Source organism: Acartia tonsa, chromosome 13 (assembly GCF_053477335.1).
Source record: "Acartia tonsa isolate MP-2025a chromosome 13, ASM5347733v1, whole genome shotgun sequence".
NCBI classification, from domain to species: domain Eukaryota; kingdom Metazoa; phylum Arthropoda; class Copepoda; order Calanoida; family Acartiidae; genus Acartia; species Acartia tonsa.
This window is the reverse complement of record NC_137272.1, coordinates 28,235,923-28,258,200: the sequence shown is the minus strand read 5'-3', so window position 1 is coordinate 28,258,200 and position 22,278 is coordinate 28,235,923. Positions and strand designations below refer to the sequence as shown.

Genomic DNA, 22,278 nt, shown 5'->3' with positions numbered 1-22,278 from the left:
AAATAAACATTACAAGTACATGCTGAACAAGTAAAAAATGCCTTGTCTGTCGGTCATGCTTAAAAACACATAAACCTGATTATTTAAAGGTTTTGTGATTTTCTTTGAGTTTTTGCATATTCTCTTTATTTTTCTTTGTTATGAAAATTAAACATCTTCTCTGCATATATATCACTATGTCCCTTTGTACATTCCATGATTTTTTGTGCTTCGCTACTTATGAAATTATTGAATTTCAATTTACTCTAAAATATCATTGCCATGTAATCTGCAATATTTTGGCGGCTCAAGGGCCTTGAAACATTAAGGAGATTAACATACCACACCATCCCCCACCAAATAGCTTAAAACCTGCTCTGAAAACAAATTCGTTTATTGTTTTCAGACATACGGCAAACAACCAGTTACTTTTAAGTAGATAAGATTTAATTTTAAAAAATAAATACATTTATTTGATTATAACAACAACAAATACAAATATCTCACATCTTCATTTCATTTCTGAAGTCCTAAACAAATGAATAACATACATTATCCTAACACATAAAGTAACATAAGGTCTGTCTGTTTATCTGAACCGATATTTTTCTCCTTTTCAATTAGGGCCTAGGATAGGTTTATAAAGAGGACTTCCCAGAGAGAGAGGGGAAAATTGGCTGATTTTTACAATAGTCTTAAAACAACATTTTCTTATTCATTGACTTAACAACTTTAGGGACGTAGTGAATTTTGATTGGTTGGTTTATCAAGTTAAGTGATCAAGCGTTTCAGCCACTAATTTAAATCTAAAGAAGGAGTAATTTTATGTATCATCATTGGGGATGTACATCATTTATTGGCCAATATCTTATCCCTTTAGATCCCTGACGGTAATTACATCATGCAAAATTTGTACACAAAAATAAAATAAAATTATCTAATAAAAAATATAAGTACCGAACCTAAAAGTAGAAAATTTTCGCTTTATAAATATGTACAGAATAGCATCGCTACTCCAAAGTGTTACCTGCTATCAAAAACCAGTTTGCAACGGTTAGAAGATAATGGAATATGTCATATCCAGGTACTAGTCCAATAATTTTGCTGGGTCTGAAATAATGGAATATGTCATATCCAGGTACTAGTCCAATAATTTTGCTAGGTCTAAAACATTAACATTTTCTTGAAGCAGCTTATAGTGCATATAAAAAAATGTCGTTATACAATACGATTGACCAATGATAGGCCAGTATACACTTAACAATTAGTCAATATAAATGTATACTGGCCTATTATTGGTCATTTTTATTGTATGACGTCATTTTTTATGGGCACTACAAGCTGCTTCTATTAAAATTATTGTCTGTCTGTCTGTCTGTCCGTACGTTGGTCCGTTACACTATGGAGGAAAAGTGATGGGTGATGTTCAAGATAAACGGCTGAATTTTTGTGAATATTCTCTATGCTCTATGCCAGATATAGTTTTGTAGTCGGATAAAGAGACCAACAAATTAAAAATGACATGCTATATTCGAAGTAGTAGGTAGTTGTGCTATTTACAAAAAAAAAATTACATGAAATATAATAAAGAATTATAGAGTTCCTCAGTTTTGAAATGTTAGTCTATCTATTAAGATTAACGGGAAAAAATAAAAGATATAGCTGCTATATATTTTCTATTGGTTCGACATGATTTTCATCTATCTTGTCAAAACTTTTCTTTTAAAATCTTGCTTTAATGGTCAAAAGTTTCGATATTAAAAGACATAAACTTTTTGAGACTCGACAAAGTGTCCGACAAAATGAGCCATGTGACGTCATAAAAGGGTGATTTGAGAGGAGAAGTGGAAAAGGAAACCCCTAAAAAGATATAGATCTATTGACGTCACGGCTCATTACTTTACTTTTCAAAAATAAACTACCTGTCAAATGGAAGGGCAAGAATAAACATAGCAACTGCAACTAAGGAACTAGAATTCTAAAAAAGAAGAAACATTTCAAAAGGAAAAGCAATTTTTTTGAGGGGTGGGAAGTAACCTACTACAAAATATATGTATACCTTCCTGCGAGTTCTATCAATTCATACAGGCACAAATCCTACCCATTTTTTTCCCCTTTAATGGATTTGTACATTTTAATACTAAACAAACTATAAAATATTGGTGCAGTTTCTCTAAATATATAAAATTATAAAATATCTCAAAACAAATTAAATTCAAAATTGAAAAAAATCTATGAAAATGTACTTACTGTTTTATACATGAAGAGCCTCCTACATTCTTTATTTAATCAGAAAATGTCAGGGTGGTATGTATTGATGATCTATATTGGTCCTAGTATATAAATTAATCTTAAAATACCTGATTCAAATAACTTTCTACAGCCAACAGTAAGACAGAGGAGACAGTAACCAAGGTTCCAATAATGTTCTAAATAAACAAGGATGACTATATATATGAATCTTCATCAATGAAATTTATTATGTTAATATTATTAAAAGTTGCCTAAATTGAGATACAAATGAGTTTAAAATCTTGGCGCTGTCACACTTAGAACTTTCTTGAGCAATCTCCTCCCCCTTTCTGTTTTTTTTTTATTAAATAAATTGATAGAAAGGTATTTTTTCTTAGTTTATTACTTCAGATTAGGTTAGTTAAGGTTAGAACAGTTTTACTTACAATTTTGTTTCGTTCGACTTTTAAACATATATATTCTGATCATATTCAGTGTTAATGTTCGTTTACCGTTTTAGAGCCTCGCTTTTATGGAAGTTGTCATTCTTGTTTTATATCAATTTTAGTACTAATTTAATTCGCTAGATGGTGTATGTATAAAGTTACCTGTAAAGTTGCATTTGAAGACAAGAGAGTCAAAGCTGGAACAAAAGCCACCATTAACATTCCAGTTCCTAATTCAGCCTAAAAAATATAATAGTTAAGGGGAAATATACCTATTTTTCCCAAACCTAATATCTAATTATTTTGGGGGTGGGTAGTGGATAAATTTTTTTTCAGGACATTATCTTTTAACGGGGCTAACACACCTGTAGTCGGGTGGAAGACTAAAAAATTCCCTCAATGACGTCATAAAAAATGTGGGATGAAAAGAGAAAGAGTGGAAAAGAAAACACCTAAAAAAGAGATGGATAATCCCTCGTTTTTATGACGCAGCATGCTCATTTTTTTGAGGGATTTTTTTCGTCTTCAGTCGCGTGCACAGGTTTTGTGCTAGAAAGGCGTATTTTTTATAGGGTGAATTAAAGCGGAATGAGACCTTCCAAATTTAAATTTTAAATATTATTTGATCTCATTAAGACCAATTAAAAGATTTGTAATTTTTTTTTGATAAGATATTAAATGCAATTGTAAAATTTACCTGGAAAAGTCCCTTTCGTGGCAACGCCCCTTTTGGGGCGATTCGTAGTATTTTTAAAATGACTTTTTATAGGTTAGGTTAGGTTATATTGGGTTAGGTGATTGCCCCACAGGGTTAGGCAATTGGCCCCGCAGGGTTGGAGCCCCCCTGCAGGTGCTAGAAATAGGAGAAAACCTACTGTGAAATATACGAAGAATTGCCCCTTAAGGTGCGTTGCCACGAAAGGGACTATACCCAATTTACCTTATTGAAAATATAGAGATAATACTGAGCCAAAATGCAGGGTAAACCAATGGGACCTAAAAATAAATTTTAATAGATAAATTTATATAAAATCAGCTTAGATAATTTATAAGTACATTTAACAGATTGGGTATGGTGCGGTTAAAAGTAAAATGTTGATGTACCCAATATATTTAATGACAATTAGTCCCCAATATATTTAATGACAATTAGTCCCCAATATATTTAATGACAATTAGTCCCAAACATATTTAATGACAATACCTGCAAATTTACTAGCTGTCTGGTGAGATACTTCCAACCATTTGGGAACTGATTTCTTTCCTAAATATGTTTTTTTCTTATCATTTGATAAATGATTTAATTCAATTCTAAAGGGGAAAACCGTTTAAAACCTGTCCACTACCTTCATAAACCTTCAATTAAATCGATTCAGTGATTAACAAGATCTTAAAAGACTGACATACGAGAGCGATGCCACTAATAGCCATCTATAATACAAAGTAGTACGATGACTGTCTGTCCCTTAAGATCTCGGTAACCACTGAACCGATCGGATTCTACTCTTCAGGGTATATACCTATTGGTCCTGTTGTGATTTTAAGCTATTTTTGGGGGGGTGGGACACCCCCTACCCCCCAAAAATGAAAAAATCCCCCCCAATTTTTTTTCCTATTATTTAAAATTAGTGGTGGAGTGGGGGCTTCTCACCAGGTACTTAATTTTTTTTTCATTAATTATCTCTTGTGGCAAAGCCCCTAGAGGCTAGGGGCGAAGCCGCTAGTATAAATCTAGATTAAAGGTTTTTGATCTATTTCAAAAAATCATTAAACGCTTTACTATTATCAAACTAACAAAAATACATTTTTGGGGTTTCACGATTTATGATGAGGCAAATTTTATGGAGGAATATTAAGGTTTCAGACAATGGACGATAAATTGATATAGTCCACCTCCCTCCCCCCCCCCCCCCACTCCATTTATTGTGAAGAAAACTATCCCGTCACTAGTATCTGAATTTAAGTAGTTTTTACAAAAAAAAATTTGGGTACAAGTATAATTTACAGCCCACTATCCCTTCCCCCCAGGAAGGAGGGGGACACTGAGCTTTTGCTTTTTATAACACTAGTTTTTTATTACACTAGACCCCAAAGTTTATAGTAACGTTTTTTATTCGTTGATTTACTAACTTTGGGGACTTTTAAGTGGTAGGTCGAGTGTCCAAACGTTTCAACCATCCATTTTAATCTACAGACAAGTAAATTTTGTGTATCATAATTGGGAGGGTACATAAATTTATCGGCCTTTGTCTTATCCCTTAAGATCCCTGCCTTCCCTCCCATCTTATATTTTTTTAATGATATGATATTTTCTTACCAAACCTAAATACACCAAAAGAAGCAGCTAACATCGTTAGAGCAAACCAAATTTTCGCCAAAATTCCAATAGGAGAGGTTATCCCTTAAAAGAAATATTTTTTTTTGGTGGTTTCCTTCAAAGTGCCTTGTTGAACCCATAAGCCAATCCCCCCCTAAATTTGAATTATTTTTTTTAAGCGAAGCTTTTCTATAATTAGGGTCGGTCCGTCCGTACGTCCATCGATTTCAAACTTTGCATGTTGATTCCTGTAGTAGTTAGGTACGATTTTGAAAGCGTAGCAACTCTATAATCATTACTAGAATGTCCGTACGTCCATTTTAAACATGTTGGTTTTTTAACTTTTTTAATAACAAATTTTTATGTGATCTAATTATCCGATTGATCTGATTTTTGGTATACTGATTCCTGGGACAACAAAGTACAATATTATAAGCGAAGCAACTCTATAATCAAGTCCTAAAAATGTAAGTTTGTCCAGAAACATTATCCTGTATCAAGCAGTTTTTCAACAAATTTTAACAAATACATTTATATTCTTATTATTCAGTCCTGACGCTATACAAGTGTTAATGTCCGTTTGTCCTACCGTTTCAGTGCTTCGCTTTTATGGATGTTGTCATCCTTGTTTTATATTAATCTAGGTCAGGTTAGGTTAGGTTATATTGGGTACTGAATAACCACGCAGGGTTAAAAAGCACCACAGATATAGACCTTGCTGGGTTAAGCATAGGAGAAATATCCTACCCCCCCCCCCTGTTTTCAATCTTTTTTAAAAATAAGGGGGGGGGTGGGCTTGATTTGTACACAATAAACATTTTGAGGAAAAGCACCAATTATTTTTGAAATGCAAAGCCTATTCTATAAAGCTAAGCTTCATTATGATTTTACTATGTGATTAAGCATGAAATGCATAGTTTCAATATTTATGTTGTTTTTCAACGGAAATTATTTATATACTTTTCATCTTATCTTTAGTGCTCACTGTTCATAAACAAAAAATATTACATTTTTAAAAGCGAAGCTTTTCTATAATTAGGGTCGGTCCGTCCGTACGTCCGCCCGTCCGTCCATAACGGATAGCTTTTTTCGTTAATATAGGCATGTTAGAATTGTCCTATCGATTTCAAACTTTGCATAGTGATTCCTTTAGTAGTTAGGTACGAATTAGAAAGCGTAGCAACTCTTTAATCATTACCAAAATGTCCATTTTAAACATGCTGATTTTTTAAAACTTTTTAACAACAAATTTTTATGTGATCTAATCATCCGATTGATCTGAATTTTGGTATATTGATCCCTGGGACAACAAAGTATAATGTTATAAGCGAAGCAACTCTATAATCAAGTCCTAAAAATGTTAGTATGTCCATAAACATTATCCTGTATCAAACAGTTTTTCAACAAATTTACTTACAATTTTGCTTTGACTCTTATGCATTTATATTCTGATTATTCAGTTCTGACACTATACAAGTGTTAATGTCCGTTTGTCATACCGTTTCAGTGCTTTGCTTTTATGGATGTTGTCATCCTTTTTTATACAAGATTTATTATTGTATAAAAGTAATAGGATGCATGTTTGTATATTGCTTAAATTCTTGCTAACCGCTGGACCGATAATGTTCTCCTTTGCAGTGAAGCTTCTTATAGGTCCAGGGAAGGATTATAACTATTTATGGGATGGATACCTCCACCATCTCAAGAAAAATCGCCGCCCATAAAAAATACCCTCTTTCAAAAAGACAAATATAAATTTTAGAGTTGCCTTTTGCTAAAATATTACCATATAAACAACTGTCGAATAACGGATTTTTAAGATAACAATAATAGGTATTATCCTCTTAGATTTTTTTTTCAATATTGAAAATTTGAGTCCCCCCCCCCCCCCCTCCCGACAGCGAACTATGAACTCTGGCCGCAGCGCTTGGCTCCCTAGCCTGCCTAGCCGCAGCGCTTTTTATTTTGGGGGCAGATAAAAAGGTCATCAATTTTGTTGCTCCCAACAACAGCTGAAAATCACGTAAAGGTTTCGTGGCTAATTTCCGAATTAATTTCGTAGTTGGCAATAGCTGATAAGATTGTATCTAAAAATCCTTCCTGGCAGCTAAAACAGCATCTGATACAGCTGTGCTAACACAATAACTTGGGTTTGTCACTTTCTTCTTCATACTTCGAACCATTTTTGCCTGAAACAAAAAATAAACAAGGATTAAAACATCCATTTAAGTAGCAAAGCACAAAATAAGTTATGGAATAGACAAAGGGACAAAGTGAGTTATGGAGCAGATGATCAGCTTAAATAACACAACAAAGAAAGAGAGAGAATTTACAACAGCTCAGAGAAAATCACGGAACCTTTAGAATATAAAGTTTATGTCTTTTGAAGGATGCTGTCTGAAATGGTGCAAAAAATGGGGACAAATTTCAAATTGTTTTGGCGTGTGGCGTCATACCCCCATCTCTTTTCTAGGGGGTTTCTTTCCTCCTTCCCTTTTCTTTCCCCTACTTGTGACGTAAATAAACAGCCCCGTCAAATCAATTTGAAATTTGTCCCTATTTTTTGCACCATTTTAGACAGCATCCTTTTGAAGCAGATCATACTACAGACAGACGGACAAAACAATTTATAGACTAGATGCGCACTTGTAATAGGAATCTTCACTATAAGGTTCAACTGTAGTGTATATATTCAATTGCAGCCGAGAAAATCACAATTTCCTCATACTGTTACAGAAAGGAAATGCAAATTATAGAGTAGCTTCGCTACTAATAAATATTTAGTTATCGTATTTTAAATGACGACATTCAATTCATAGATTTAGTACAAAATATATTCTTTAAATCTACTATTCCTTATTAAATATAATTTTGAATTTCTCCAAATTTGAAAAATAGACAAAGATGACAACATTCATAAAGGCAAATCTATAAAAGCAGACAAAACATTAACACTTGTAGGAGTCAGAACTTGATAAGCTTTTTTATTAGTATTTTCCATTAATTCATAAGTCTAAACAAAATGTTATATAAATTTAAGTTAATACAGGAATAGGATACTGTTTCAGCACATACTTATAAAACTTGATTATACAGATGCAACGCTTATAATATGGTACCTTTCTGGTGACGATTATATAGTTGCTTGAGCTTTCTAAATTGTACCTGAATGTTTCAGGAATCATCATGGCATGTTCGAAAATGAACATTTCAACATGTCTAATAAAACGTTAAGGGCTATTATTAGGGACAAATAGACGGATGGAGTGAACGACCGACTCAAATTATAAAAAAGCTTTGCTTAAAATACACACATATTCACAAATTAAGCGTTAGTTACTAACTGCTTTAAGTATTTCATATCTCTAAAAAGTATTTCTACTTACTAACTTAGTTTTGATATAGCTAAAAGATAAATTTAAATGAACTCTGTATATAAATGTAAATTAAAGGTTTTCCTATATTATTAATCTTCATAATTTTAAATTCCTTTTCATAAAAGAGATGATACTTTCTCTTATTTCTGTCTGTCTGTTATGTTAGAGCTTTAATTTGCAGATTTTCTCTCATTCCCTCATAACTTCCCCTACCCTTTACTCCATTTTCTCCTAATTATCAACTCATTTTTTCTTTCTTCTTCCTTCACCTCCCCCCTTCTCTTCCCCTTCCCTTTACATCATTTTTCTCTTCCTTATCAACCAATTTTTCTTTTTCTTTCTTCACTCCCCCATCACTTCCCTTCTCTTTACAACATCTTTCTCTTCCTTATCAACTCAGTCTTTCTTTCTTCTTCCTTCACTCCCCTATTACTTCGTCCCTTCCCTTCCCTTCACAACCACATGCTTTCTCTCCCCATCTCTTGCCTTCCCCTCTCTTTTTGTTTTTCTACTTTCCCCTTGCTCTTCATCACTTCATCCCTTAACTTCCCCCTTCCTTCACATCCCCCTTCTTTCACTCCCCATCCCTTGCCTTCCTCTCTCTTTTTGTTTCTTTCCTTTTCTTTCACTCCTCATCACTTTGCCCCTTAACTTCCCTTCCCTTTACATCATCCTTCGCTTTCACTACCCATCCCTTTTTTTTACTTTTATCTCTCTTCACTCCTCCATCACTCCATCCCATAACTTTCCTCTCCCTTCACTTACTACCTTTACTTTCCTCTCCCTTCACTCCCCCATCACTTCATACCTAAACTTTCCCTTTCCTTTATACCATTCTTCTCTTCCACTCTCCTTAACGTCCCATTTCTTCTTTCCTCTCCCTTCACCAACCCTTTATTGCAACATTTAAACATTTATTAAGAGAGAAAAAGCTTTGCTACTTTTTGAAATATTCTTCCTTTGACATAGATTTTATGAATATTGTAGTATAAATTTTAAAATTATGCTATACTTAACAGTCTTTTAGCAATTTTGTTTTCACACCAAAATTCGGTCTTATCTATGTCAGCTGATTATTAAGTGATAACAATTTAAATTTTTCTGTGAATAAATAAATGGATATAATATACGACTGTACGTGGATATTATGACAGGGAAAATTTTGTCGTCAATTTGCTACTGTACTTCTCATTTTTATGTCAGTAAGTTCCTTCATTGGGAGTAGAGAGGATGGGGTAAGGTGCATTATGGTATCGTTATATTAGCCAGCTAGAAGTACCACTAGGCGAAAATCTGGTGCAATATCCAATTAATTATATAACGATTAATATATAAGAACATAAAGGGAAGTAGGTAGGGTGGGAGGCTAAATTAGGCTGTTTATTTCTCTTGTCCCCTTAAAGTTCTTATTCGTTGGCTTAACAAATTTGTGGACTTTTGTTGAATTTTGATTGGTTGGTTCATTTAGTTGAGTGTCCAAACGTTTCATCCAATTATTGTAATTTATAGAAGGCGTAACTTTGTGTATCATCATTTATTGATCCCTGGAAGTAGGTTAGCCTAAGTGTAATTGTACGAGGATAGCATCTTATAAATTTTCACAAGAATCTTCTCAAAAAAGTTAAAGCCGTCTATCTTAAATGGCAGCAAAGAAAATTTCGTCTACCCAAAGAAAATATAAATAAAAAAAACAACCTAAATCGTTTGTAAGCTTTTTTTGTTATTGTAGATATATTACTTTTACTAATTTGAATTATTTTTCTATTCTGAAATAAATGTAATGGTGAATTTGTGATTACCTTTTTGTGAAATCTTTTACAGGTAAAGCTATTATAATCCATATAATTAAAAGATGGAAGGGTGGGACTAAAATGCACCCATACTTTTCCCTCCGATTTTTCGATCTAAATTTCTGTGTGTAAAAGATGGAAGGCCCGAACTTTTGTGTTACGTGTCAATTTCAAATTATTGTCATTATATTGGAGTAAAAAATCACGAAACCTTTTTACTATGCTTAAATTTTCATATCTGTTGTTAAACAGATAAAATACATATATTTTATTCTAGGGCTTGCAGTTGTATTTTCCATGCAGCTTTTTTGCAGTTAGAGTAGCGCAACTGCAGACCCTGTTTGTTTCCTGCACAATTACAAAAAAAGGTGATTTCGGCCACAAGTGACTGGTTTTTCAGCCCCCTTATTTTTAAAATAAATTTAAATATAGAGGAGGCCCGAGGGAGATATACTTATTCTTCCTATTCCCAACCACTGTACTACCCTTGTCCAAAATAACCTAACCTAGCCTGTCCTAAAGAAATAACCGAACAAACGAAAAACAATTCCTCCCCCTTATAAATAATAATCTAATCTTTGGTCAATTTTTCAATCTAAATATTTGGTTTATTATAAAAAGTAGCATTAAAAATACATACTTGTGTGGTATGCGGCAGCTCTGGACCATGCAGAAACCAAGACATTATAGTGATGCTACGCACCTAGTTAAATCCTGTTATTCTACAATTATGAAGCCACCTGAAAAGATGTCAGATAACGGTACTGATTTTATCTCTCAGTTGTCCTGCAAATGGAGGGAGGGGTGTTACCCCTCCCTCTCCCATCTTAAGCACCGGAACCTTCCCCTTCAACCACCAAGTTATCAGCACCACCTAAACCCTGAGTTAAGGATCTAAACCTGCCCCCACACAGACTGTTGTTGTCACAAGTAATCATCAAACCTTCCCTCTTTAGTACCCAGACCTACCACTCAACCCCTCTATGCTTATCTACCTATTGTGCTGCTCCATGGGCTATCCTGCCTGCCCCAGACAGGGATAGCCATCTACCTAACCATTGCAATTATCTATGTTTTACTGTATGATTTATCTTTAACCATCTTTATTCCTAATCCATATGTATTTATATTATGGTTAACTGTATTCTTAATCCCCCCCACCCTTTCCAGGGATGGGGAATCATGATTGCCCAAACTGACTATTGTATATGTATTATAATGCTTTTATGTTATGATCATTTATTCCTATCCATGTAGTTATTGTTTGTTGTATATAGCTTTAGTATCCTTTACACCTTCAATAAAGTGACAACTGAAATAGATGTTGATTCTTGTCTAGTGAATGCTAGAGAAGCGTAGCTTCTCTATAGTAAGGTGTCCACGTCTGTTCACACTGCCGTAGTCTTTATTCGAACTCTGGTGTCTGCCATTTACCCTAGGCAGATACCACAACTTTGGTGACAGCTGTGTGAGAGTGTAGAGCAGACGCGCATCTGAGGCTAAGGTACTCCCAGCAGTGAATCTGGCAAAACTGACGCAAGCAACCTGAATTACCCACCCTGGACAGCAAAGTTTAACTCTGCATCCGGCAGTTGTGGAAGCGAGACAGCGAAATTTGATGAATAACCGCGAGCAGCGCTGATATCTAACGGAGAATTGAGCGCCAAAAGGGCTGAAACAGGCCTGCGGACCGGCTGAAACAAGCCAAATAAGTGTAAACGGCTGAAAATAGGCCAATTTTACTGCAAGAGATAGCAGGATCCGAACCAGTGGCGCTAGCAGGACGGGACATTCCCTGCCGCCATCAGCTGGATTTGGATAAGCGGCGCTAGCAGGACGGGACATTCCCTGCCGCCGATAGGCTGAAACACGCCACATAGCTGCAAGCGGCGCTAGCAGGACGGGACATTCCCTGCCGCCGATAGGCTGAAACATGCCACATAGCTGCAAGCTGGGAGCTAACATACGAGTGTAGTGCACCAGAACAGAGAAAAACTACGTCAACCCCGAGTATCCTGAGAGGCTACAACGCAGCCACCCATCTAGAAAACAGATATTATATCACATTTTCAGGGATTACCACCCTAGTGTGATGGCCAAACAATAGATTTATGAGCAAAGCTTGGCAAACAAATTGTTGTGTTGTGATAAATCTAAGAATAGAACAGGCTTGGATTATTGTGTATTGTGATAACAGCTAAAAATAGAACAGAGTTGGTAAACAAATCTGTTATGCAATTGTGATAAGGACAGAAATAGAAGCTAGATGTAACATAATAAAGACCCTGATATACAATCAAAACAATCTCAAGCCCACAGCACAACAACAACAATACACCCCTTATTCCAAGGGAAGGGGAGGGGCCCCTCTCCGTTGAAGGCAAATACAATCAGGGTGATATAATAGATAAACCTAGGATTAAGAAGAAAAGGCCCTATTACACCAGCACACAGTTACCCCCCTCCCTCACAGGGGGAACGGACGGAGTTACCCCCGTCCCCTCACGCGCTTCCCCCTTCCTACCCACACTAGACTAAGTCCGTCTGTAGTGTGGGGCTAGCGATCGGACACACAGAGCGCCATTCACGGATAGCGCAACAGAGTGCGGAAAATATCATAAATCCAACGGACGAAGCGGACCAATGAGAGAGCGAGTTGAGGGGTGAGAGCGCGTTTTCCCCGTGTGCGCGGATTTGACGGCGCGGACGCGCGTTACAAGGACAGGAGATTCCACGCACACACACACCCACACAGGAGAGGGGCCATTCTATAGCATACATCAGAGATATTTTTTTAGGAGAAAAACTTGCAAGCTCCTCCCTCCCTGTCTACAGTGTGATAAGGAAAACTAAACCAGTTCCTTAAACCCGCTCAGACCCTCAACATCTTCCTAGCCTGCCAACCCTACTTCAAAGCTGAATGGTTAGTGAAACAAATATATGTATATATAAATACCCAAGTGATAAATAAGGTTGTTTTTTTTGTATCATGGGTACAAGTAAGTGAATACTAACCTCACCAAACAACACTGGAAACTGATATGATAACTGAACGAAAGTACGCCCACCCTGTGGACATAGCCTGACTTGCTGCCCCACACTGGGCAGTGGTGGTGTGTACCTGGACCATCGACCTTCATAGTTGTGAACTATATACAGAGGAAGCGTGATTTTTTTGAAGCAAGGAGGAAAAGCTATCTAGCTCTGGGGATATTCCTATACACGTATATATATATATATGGGCGTGTAGCCATGTATATATATAGATAACCTACCTATCCATATATCCACTAGCGGATACGCTCCTAGAGACATCTGTGATACCTAACATATTCCCTGTTACCTTTAAGCTAAGATCCGCTGGTTGCCACAGAAATCAAGAGCTATACTGGAAAGGAGAACAACTCAGGCTCAACAGTTAAACAAGACGCTGGCACCAACAGACCAACCCCCTACTACTTATCATGGGGGCGCGCCAGCCACAGAAACTCTTGAGCCAGGAGGACCGAGCCTACGGCTACGTGGACTACCACCCTAATTACACAGCTATAGTATTTATACTAGGGGTGAGCCGGCTCGAACCTCCTTGCGGTGCGGCTACTCTACTCTGCTCCTATATCTACAAGATACTGCTTCTGTTATTACTTTGGCCTACTGTGTCGAGTACAGTGAACATCAAACACATGCCAGGTCACAGACCCCTGGTCCCTGAGATGCCCTTGTCTGGAAGGGTGACTGAATGTCCGCTGCACAGCTCCTGTTCAGTTGGTGCTCAACGTACGAGAAATAGCAATACTGGACTGGGGGTTGCTGAACCTGTAGGTGTCCTCCTGGGGGTGTTGAACGATGCAACTGAGCCTAATGAGAAGGTGACAAGCTTCAGAGACTTAGTGGCCAGCCCCAAGATGGACACTACTACCAGAACTGAGATTTCAAAGGGGCCCAGCCCTAGGGCCAGTACCACCTGTTTCTGGGGTGGAAAGGTCCTCCCTGGCACTGGCCTCACCAATCTGGAGGATGGGGAGCTGTCCCAGGGGAATAGGCTCTTCACCCAGATGCCCGACGCGTACCTGGGGGTGGGGGAGCCGCCACCCAAGCCTCCCTGGGAGCCCCCAGGCATGGAACGACTGGGGACCGGCCTAAGGATGGGGACTGGTGACCTGCTGCAGTGGAAGACTTTACCCAGCACGGAGAGAGCAGGGTTGACCAGCAGCAGTGAGGCTGTTCCCCCACATTCCAAGACCAGATGCCGCTACTCTATTGAACCACTGCACATGTCCCAGCCAAGTTCCCCCATGCTGCTGAAGATGGAGGCCCACCAGGATGCAGAGCTCCAACTAGGAAAGTCAATAAGAAGGCCACCCCTTGCCAAAACCAGAACCACCGCAGGGGCTCCCCACCAGCCGCTGACGGAGCCTGGCAGGGACGCAATACTAGCTGGCAACTCTGGCCCAACTCAGGTGGCTACCAACAGTCTGCTGACAGTCCGGAATACAGTTCAGGCTACCATCAGTATGGCATCTTCTGGGCCTTGCTGGTCCACCTGTGGGTACCTGTCCACACACTGGCCACAGGTACCCCCCCAGAGATCATAGCCCCCTTTCCGACTGGCACCATCAACAGCCTTTGCTACCAACCACCTGGCATACCCAGAGGCAGGATCCCTCATGTGGAGAAGCACCTGCAGAAGCTAAGGCCGAGGCTGGCCTCGCCACCCAGGGGAGGAGAGCCGCTGTTGGATGGAAGGAACCTGTGTGTATGGGGAGGAGGCTGAATGTAACCAAGGAGCCACCACAAGCAGCCCAGCACCGCCTGACCCCTAGTAGGGGAGACCCTGTTTGTCAGCTGGTGCCCCAACTGGAGGAGGAGAGACCTGGCAGGTTGATACACCCTGGGGAAGCCGGCCTGATGGGACCCAGCTGGACGAAGGGGCGCTGCCGCTTCAACGGCCACACAGCCGCCAAGTGTAGAACCGGTTGGGACCGGGCAACGAAGAAACACCAGGCCGCCCAACAACCTGCATGCAACCAGTCTGCCACCCAGGTCCACCTGGAGGGAGATGCCCAGCCGTCACCCCAACTAGCTGCCGCCGCTGGGGCCGCGGCTACCCAGGAGTCTGTGTCTCAGATTGGGACCATGGTGGCCAGGATCAACGTGCTGGGAGGAGCGGCTGAACCCAACCGGGTTGGCCTGGACCTCAGCCGCAATCACAGGGGACCGGTGTCCGTAACCCCTGTCACCCCCAGCAAGAGCCGAGGGGCGCTACCCAGCGCCACCGGGACGGTGTACGGGGAGGCCCTGGCGGCCGCCGAGTGGGAGAGGCAAGAGGCGCTAGCCAGCGAGTCTGAGTCGATGTATGGGACGCCAACCGGCGTCGCCACCTGGAAGGAACGAGAGGTGCTTCCCTGCACCACCAAGCTGATGTCTGGGGCGACAACCGTCGCCGCCACCTGTGAAGACTGGGGGGTGCTATCCAGCGCCCCACGCTGGTGCCTGGGGCGACAACCGTCGCCGCCACCGAGAGACCTGGACCCCTGTGAAGACTGGGGGGTGCTATCCAGCGCCCCCACACTGGTGCCTGGGGCGACAACCGTCGCCGCCACCGAGATACCTGGACCCCGGAATGAGCCCGCAGCCCCAGAGGAAGGGGTGACACCCGTCACCCCCAGCCAGCCAGAGCCCCCAGCCAGCAGGGAGAGTCCAGCTGTCCCTCACCTTCAACTGCATCCAGCTGTCTACCTCCCTCAACCAAGCCAGGGTAATTGTATTGCACTGGTGTACCAGGAAGTTTGGGCTGGGCCAAACTTGCCTGCGCCCCCTGCATCTGCCCCAGGAGCCAGGGTATCAGCCATTACCAGCCAAACTGAAGAAGCTTTGACCGCTGCCTGGGGAGTAACACAACTAGATGCGCCAAGTGCCGAGCCTAACCATAGAAGTAGAGGATCCCCAACAATTATGTCTACCCAAGATGGAGACAATGTGCCTGGACCCCTTCAGGCTAGGGGAGGAAATCCGGAGCCTTGTGCCTCCAGTCCACTAGCAGCAGTGTCCGTGGATGGGCCTGTCTCCCAGCCAACTAGAGCGGAGCCACCCTTGCAGATCCAAGACAGCCTCCGGCATAAAGGGTGGACTGTTACCTTTCCCTACCCCGCAGGTCGGATTGCCATGCACCACCCTGCCAATGTCCAGAATGAGCCTGAAGGAGGCAACGCTCCTACAGTATGCCAACCACCACCTGCCCGCGTTGACAGAGACCCTGGAAGCCGAATGAACCTGACCAGCCCCGAGGGCGAAGAAACTGCGCCTGCATCCAGTAGCCAGCCTGCCAGCAGCAAGGTGACCAACACGATGGAGACCACCAGCCCAGTGGAGAAACCTGCAGAGGTGTACACCAGGCGGCTGTTGGTCCAAGCCCCCTCATGTGCTGTGCCACCCCTGGAGGTTGCCAGGGTGGCCTCAGAGGTACACATCCAACGGCCAGAAGATCCAACAGGACCAGCTACTCCAGCAGATATAGCCGATTCCGTTAGACCGGGGGAGGGCTGGAGTCCACCACCGTCCAGCAACTGGTATCCTGGCGGACCCATTCCACAAGGACAACAAACTGAAGGCCGCAACCACTGTCGGAAGTCTGGCGGTGCAGACAACCCCTCCAGCCTTCCGAGGGGAGAGTTGTGGTATGCGGCAGCTCTGGACCATGCAGAAACCAAGACATTATAGTGATGCTACGCACCTAGTTAAATCCTGTTATTCTACAATTATGAAGCCACCTGAAAAGATGTCAGATAACGGTACTGATTTTATCTCTCAGTTGTCCTGCAAATGGAGGGAGGGGTGTTACCCCTCCCTCTCCCATCTTAAGCACCGGAACCTTCCCCTTCAACCACCAAGTTATCAGCACCACCTCAACCCTGAGGATAAAGGATCTAAACCTGCCCCCACACAGACTGTTGTTGTCACAAGTAATCATCAAACCTTCCCTCTTTAGTACCCAGACCTACCACTCAACCCCTCTATGCTTATCTACCTATTGTGCTGCTCCATGGGCTATCCTGCCTGCCCCAGACAGGGATAGCCATCTACCTAACCATTGCAATTATCTATGTTTTACTGTATGATTTATCTTTAACCATCTTTATTCCTAATCCATATGTATTTATATTATGGTTAACTGTATTCTTAATCCCCCCCACCCTTTCCAGGGATGGGGAATCATGATTGCCCAAACTGACTATTGTATATGTATTATAATGCTTTTATGTTATGATCATTTATTCCTATCCATGTAGTTATTGTTTGTTGTATATAGCTTTAGTATCCTTTACACCTTCAATAAAGTGACAACTGAAATAGATGTTGATTCTTGTCTAGTGAATGCTAGAGAAGCGTAGCTTCTCTATAGTAAGGTGTCCACGTCTGTTCACACTGCCGTAGTCTTTATTCGAACTCTGGTGTCTGCCATTTACCCTAGGCAGATACCACACTTGTTCAAGAAAACAGATCAAAATTAAAACTATTCTAACTCAAGCAGCAAAGCTACTCTATAACTTGGATATTACATTAAGTTTTATTTCTACAGTGTGTATGAAATATTAATGACCCAATAAATTTTTTTTTCAGTTTTAGAGCATTTAAGATTACATTATTGTCTCGTGTTTATGTTTGTACCGTAAGATCTCACTAACAGCTGCATCTTTATATGGCTCTCCTTTTCAGTTAGTCTTGTTATATTTATTGTTAAGGTTTTGATCTATATTTGGAGAGGTTACCTCCATCCTTCAAAGAGAAATAAACCTTAGAAATAAATCCCCACAATTTTTTTTGCTATCTTGTTAAAAATAAAATTTTGGTATGGGGAAGGGGTGGTCGACTCCTAACCCACTAATTCAAGTGCCCTGGGAGGCAAAGAAAGAGGGGTAATGGGCAGTTTATTATACTAGTCCCCAAAGTTTTTTTAATTAACATTTTCTTTTATGTTGTCTTAACAACTTTGGGGACTTTGAATTTTAATTGGTTTATTTATTAAGTTCGGTGTTCAAATCTTTCAACCACTAATTTTAATCTACAGAAGAAATGATTTTATGTATAATCATGTATAATAATGTATTAGATCACTGCCTTGGAGGCCTCTATTTAGACATTTTATTAGTATCTATCTATGTGGTTATCTATTATATAGTTGCTATGCTACAAGCCTAATAGTTGTCGTCATTTCTAATGATTCTCTAATTATTAGTATTACACTCTAATTTATCACGCATGACTTGTTGATGACTTTTGGTTGACCCTTACAGAACAATGTCATTTTTTTGTAGGTAAGATAGAGAGCTGTGACTTTATGACTTTTTAAGTTTAGTAATTATACGGCGGCAAGAGTTGATTTTATAAGGATATCTACATAAACATAAAAAACATTTATTCAGTGACAGATTACGCCCCGTCTTACGAAGCAGTACATACAATAGTACACCAAGCTACTGCTTAGTACCAGGTGTACTTTACAATTTTTCATAATATTTATAAATTTAAATTGCATGACTAACACTAGATGTTATGTGTGGCACTGATTAGGCTTCCCTAAAAGTAGGAATATGCGTATCCGAGATGTTTGCATTGCCTTTTTTAGGTTGGCATTAGGTTAATAAGAAAAATAAGAAATAATAATGTCAAAATAAGTGTAGGTAAAATTAAATGGACAGGGGAAAAAGAGAAGGAAAGAAGGGTTACAACAAATTTTAAGGCTAGTTTTTCTTAAATTTTAAAACCATTTCTGTAATTAATGATGCAAGGTTTTTAATAAATCCAGGCAAATCAATATATTTTAAGTACATTCATTACATTCTTCAATATTACATATAGATTTAAAAAGTTCATCTTTAAGATTTAATGCAAATGTTTTTTTAGGAATATTCTCATTTAAAAGATCTTTTTCATGACAAAAATTATTCCATAGTCTTTGGAATGAAAATAATGGAAACCTTTCAATTTTTTTAAATTTGGCTATTGGAATATAAAACTCACTAGAATTTCTTAGTTGTCTCTGATTTCTTAGATTATTTCTAATCCATACACCATCAAAAGAATTTGGTAGCCTCCAGCGAATAAAATCATAAAAAAATAGTAGTTTTGTATAAATAGATAGCTCCTTAATAGGCAAAACATTAATTTTTTTAAACAAAGGTGGCGTATGGCTGTTATAAGCGGATTTGTGTATAATTCTAATAGCTTTTTTTTGTAGAACTACTAAAGGCTTAATAGATGATTCTAAGCCACAGCTCCATGCTGGCAAGCAATACAATAAATGGCTATTTATAAAAGAGTGGAATAGTGTTACTAAGGATTTTTCACATAATATATGCTTAACTCTATTGATTAAAAACAGACTTCTAGATATTTTTTTCCTTAAATATTCAATATGGTATTTAAAGTTAAGTTGAGAATCAATAAACACACCCAAAAATTTAATTGCAGGAATTTCACTCTGTTGGTTGATATAACCCAAATATCTAATTTTATCTGTATCATTCTCATTTTCATTATTAAAATCTAATTTAATTTTAATTTGTTCCCAAGTTATGGAACCCTCCCTTTTATTAAAGATCATAAATTTAGTTTTAGTTGGATTAAGAGACATTTCATTGCAACGAAACCAATCACAGATATTTTTAAGTTCAATGTTGAGTATTTCAATTATCTCATTCAAATCTTTTCCTGATATCAAAAAATTACTGTCATCTGCAAAGAGTAGTGTCATTAAGCTAGTACAATTTTTAATATCATTGATATAAACTAGAAACAAAATTGGACCCAAAATACTTCCCTGTGGGACACCCTTGCTGATTCCTAATAAATCACTTTTTTCGCCATTTGTATAAACAAACTGATTTCTATTACTTAAATAGTTTTTAAACCATTCTAATTCTAATCCATGTATACCAATTTTTTTAAGTTTTTTTAATAAAATTGTATGCGAAATTGTATCAAAACATTTAGCAAGATCACAGAATACCCCTATAGTAATTAAATTTTCATTTTTTGCTTGTCCTAGATAATTCAAAAGGTGAATCATAGGATGTAGTGTAGATTTTTTTGCTTGAAATCCATATTGATGTTCATAGATAATTTGATTAAATTCAAGATATCTTGTGAGTTGTTCAGATACAATTTTTTCTAACAATTTTGAAAAAATAGGTAGCAAACTTATTGGACGATAATTGCCAGGGTTACATTTATCCATTTTAGAGCTGTTACTATATTTAAAAATTGGCAAAACTTTAGCAATTTTTAATTGTGAAGGAATTTGACCTGTTTTAATAGATTGGTTAATAATGTGAACAAGAGGTACGGCAATACTATTTATAATTTGTTTTAATAAACAATTTGATAATCCAAACATGTCAGAGCTCTTTTTATTTTCCATTTTTTTCACTAAATTAAAAAGAACATGAATATTTATTTCTCTTAGCTTAAATACACTGTCTGTATCAGGAATAAAGTCGCACGGATTAAGTGGGGAAGGGTTAATTTGGCTGGCAATTTCATCAGCAATTGAAGTAAAATAAGTATTAAATTTGTTAGAAATATCATGATTATTACTGTAAGATGTATCATTGACAATTATTTCATCTATACACGATGTCTTGTCATTTGATTTTGAGATTACTTGTCTTAAAGTTTGCCAGGTTTTTCTTAGATTTTCTTTATTTTGATTAAGTTGTTCCCTGTAAAAAATTTTCTTTGCATCTTTTATTGCCTTATTGTAAATGTCCCTATATGTTGTATATGCAATGTTATTTTCTGGTGTTTTATTTTTTGAATAAATTGTCCCCAGCTCAAGTTTTTTTCGTCTAGAAATCATAAGCCCTCCCGTCATAAATCCCTCTATTTTATGAATATTTTTATTAAATTTAACTTCTTTGATGGGAAAATGTAAATTAAAAGCACAATCAAATACTTCATGAAAGTTTTCAAAACTAATTTGTGGGTTTAGTTCATTAAGAACATTACCCCAGTTGTTCGTGTTTAACATTGCATTAAATTGATTAATTTTTTCACTTGTTATATCCCTGCTGATAAATGTTTTAGGCTTTTCTATTTTTTGTGTTTGAGAACTAACATGAAAAATAGGGAAATGATCGGAAATTGAGTTCAGAATAACGCCAGATTCCAATGTATTATTGCAAGAATTAGATAAAATATTATCAATCAATGTACATGAAGCATGTGTAACTCTAGTTGGTTTAGTAATTAAAGGCAAAAACCCATTAGATAAAGTGTTCTCTATAAAATCATTTGTTTTTAAATGAGATTCAAATTTAAGGAGATCTAAATTCAAGTCAGACATGATGTAAGAGTCACCTTTATAAGATGACATTGCTGCTTGTAAATTTGATATTTTATCAATGAAATATTCCATCTGATCATTAGAACTCATGCCTTGTATTGGAGAATTAGGACGATAGACACAACTAATTATATTGCTTTTTTTCTGTTCAGTAATAACTTTCAATGTTAAAGATTCAAAAAGATTTTCTTCAAAATATGATAAATCATCAATTACAGTAAATCTATGTTTTTTATGAATATAGATTCCAACTCCCCCTCCCTTCCCCTTTTTTCTAGATGAGAATACAAAATTATAATTTTCAAGTTTATATAGATCTTGATCAATAATTGAAAATATTTCTTGAATACAAATTATGTCAAAAAAAATGTTGTTTTGTAGAAGAAAATTGATATATTCTTTAAATTCATCAAATTTCGAGGGTAAAGAACCAAGATTCCAGCTTAAGAATTTTATCTTCCTGCAATTCTTAAATTTATTAATGAGTTGTGTGTTGTCAAAATAGGAACATTTTAAATCTATACTGAGATACGGGCTTTCAATTTCGTTTTGATTTGCACTATTTAATTTATCAGCAAAACATTCATTTAGATAATTAATAAAAGTCAAAATTTAAAGAAAAAATAGCACATAAAAAATGTTGTAAAATTTGTAAAATGTGAGAAAACTTGGGAAATTTTATTAAGGAAGGGAATGAGAGAGGGGGTGAGAATATTTTAACTTCCTGTTGAAATAAGATATTTAGGGTGTATGAAGGACATCTTTAAAAATTGAGGGGAAAAAAATAGCGAGA

General features: G+C 37.9%; 1 protein-coding gene across 2 annotated transcripts; it reads right to left on the bottom strand.

Moving 5' to 3' along the window:
- Positions 1-429: 429 nt before the first annotated feature.
- LOC145335523 (uncharacterized) lies at positions 430-7,182 on the bottom strand. 2 transcript variants are annotated; one of them, XM_080181308.1, is made up of 10 exons: positions 7,078-7,182; positions 6,761-6,774; positions 4,975-5,058; positions 3,862-3,921; positions 3,598-3,653; positions 2,820-2,897; positions 2,340-2,408; positions 1,902-1,957; positions 1,007-1,143; positions 430-509 (listed from the first exon to the last, which is right to left on the bottom strand). In XM_080181308.1, exons 1-10 carry the CDS (start codon positions 7,155-7,157, stop codon positions 496-498), a joined length of 648 nt encoding a protein of 215 aa, XP_080037434.1. In that variant the 5' UTR covers positions 7,158-7,182; the 3' UTR covers positions 430-495. The 2 variants fall into 2 exon arrangements, with proteins under 2 accessions (XP_080037434.1, XP_080037435.1); XM_080181309.1 differs by having other exon boundaries at positions 1,007-1,089; positions 7,078-7,181.
- Between the last annotated feature and the right edge of the window lie 15,096 nt (positions 7,183-22,278).

What these genes read in the sequence shown, in the direction of transcription:
- LOC145335523 (XM_080181308.1), bottom strand. Translation starts at nt 7,157, where the DNA reads ATGGTTCGAAGTATGAAGAAGAAAGTGACAAACCCAAGTTATTGTGTT. An exon ending in TTTTGGTGTATTTAGGTTTG is followed by an intron (nt 3,922 to 4,974) that starts GTAAGAAAATAT and finishes AAACATATTTAG; the next exon opens with GAAAGAAATCAGTTCCCAAA. An exon ending in ATCTCTATATTTTCAATAAG is followed by an intron (nt 2,898 to 3,597) that starts GTAAATTGGGTA and finishes TATATTTTTTAG; the next exon opens with GCTGAATTAGGAACTGGAAT.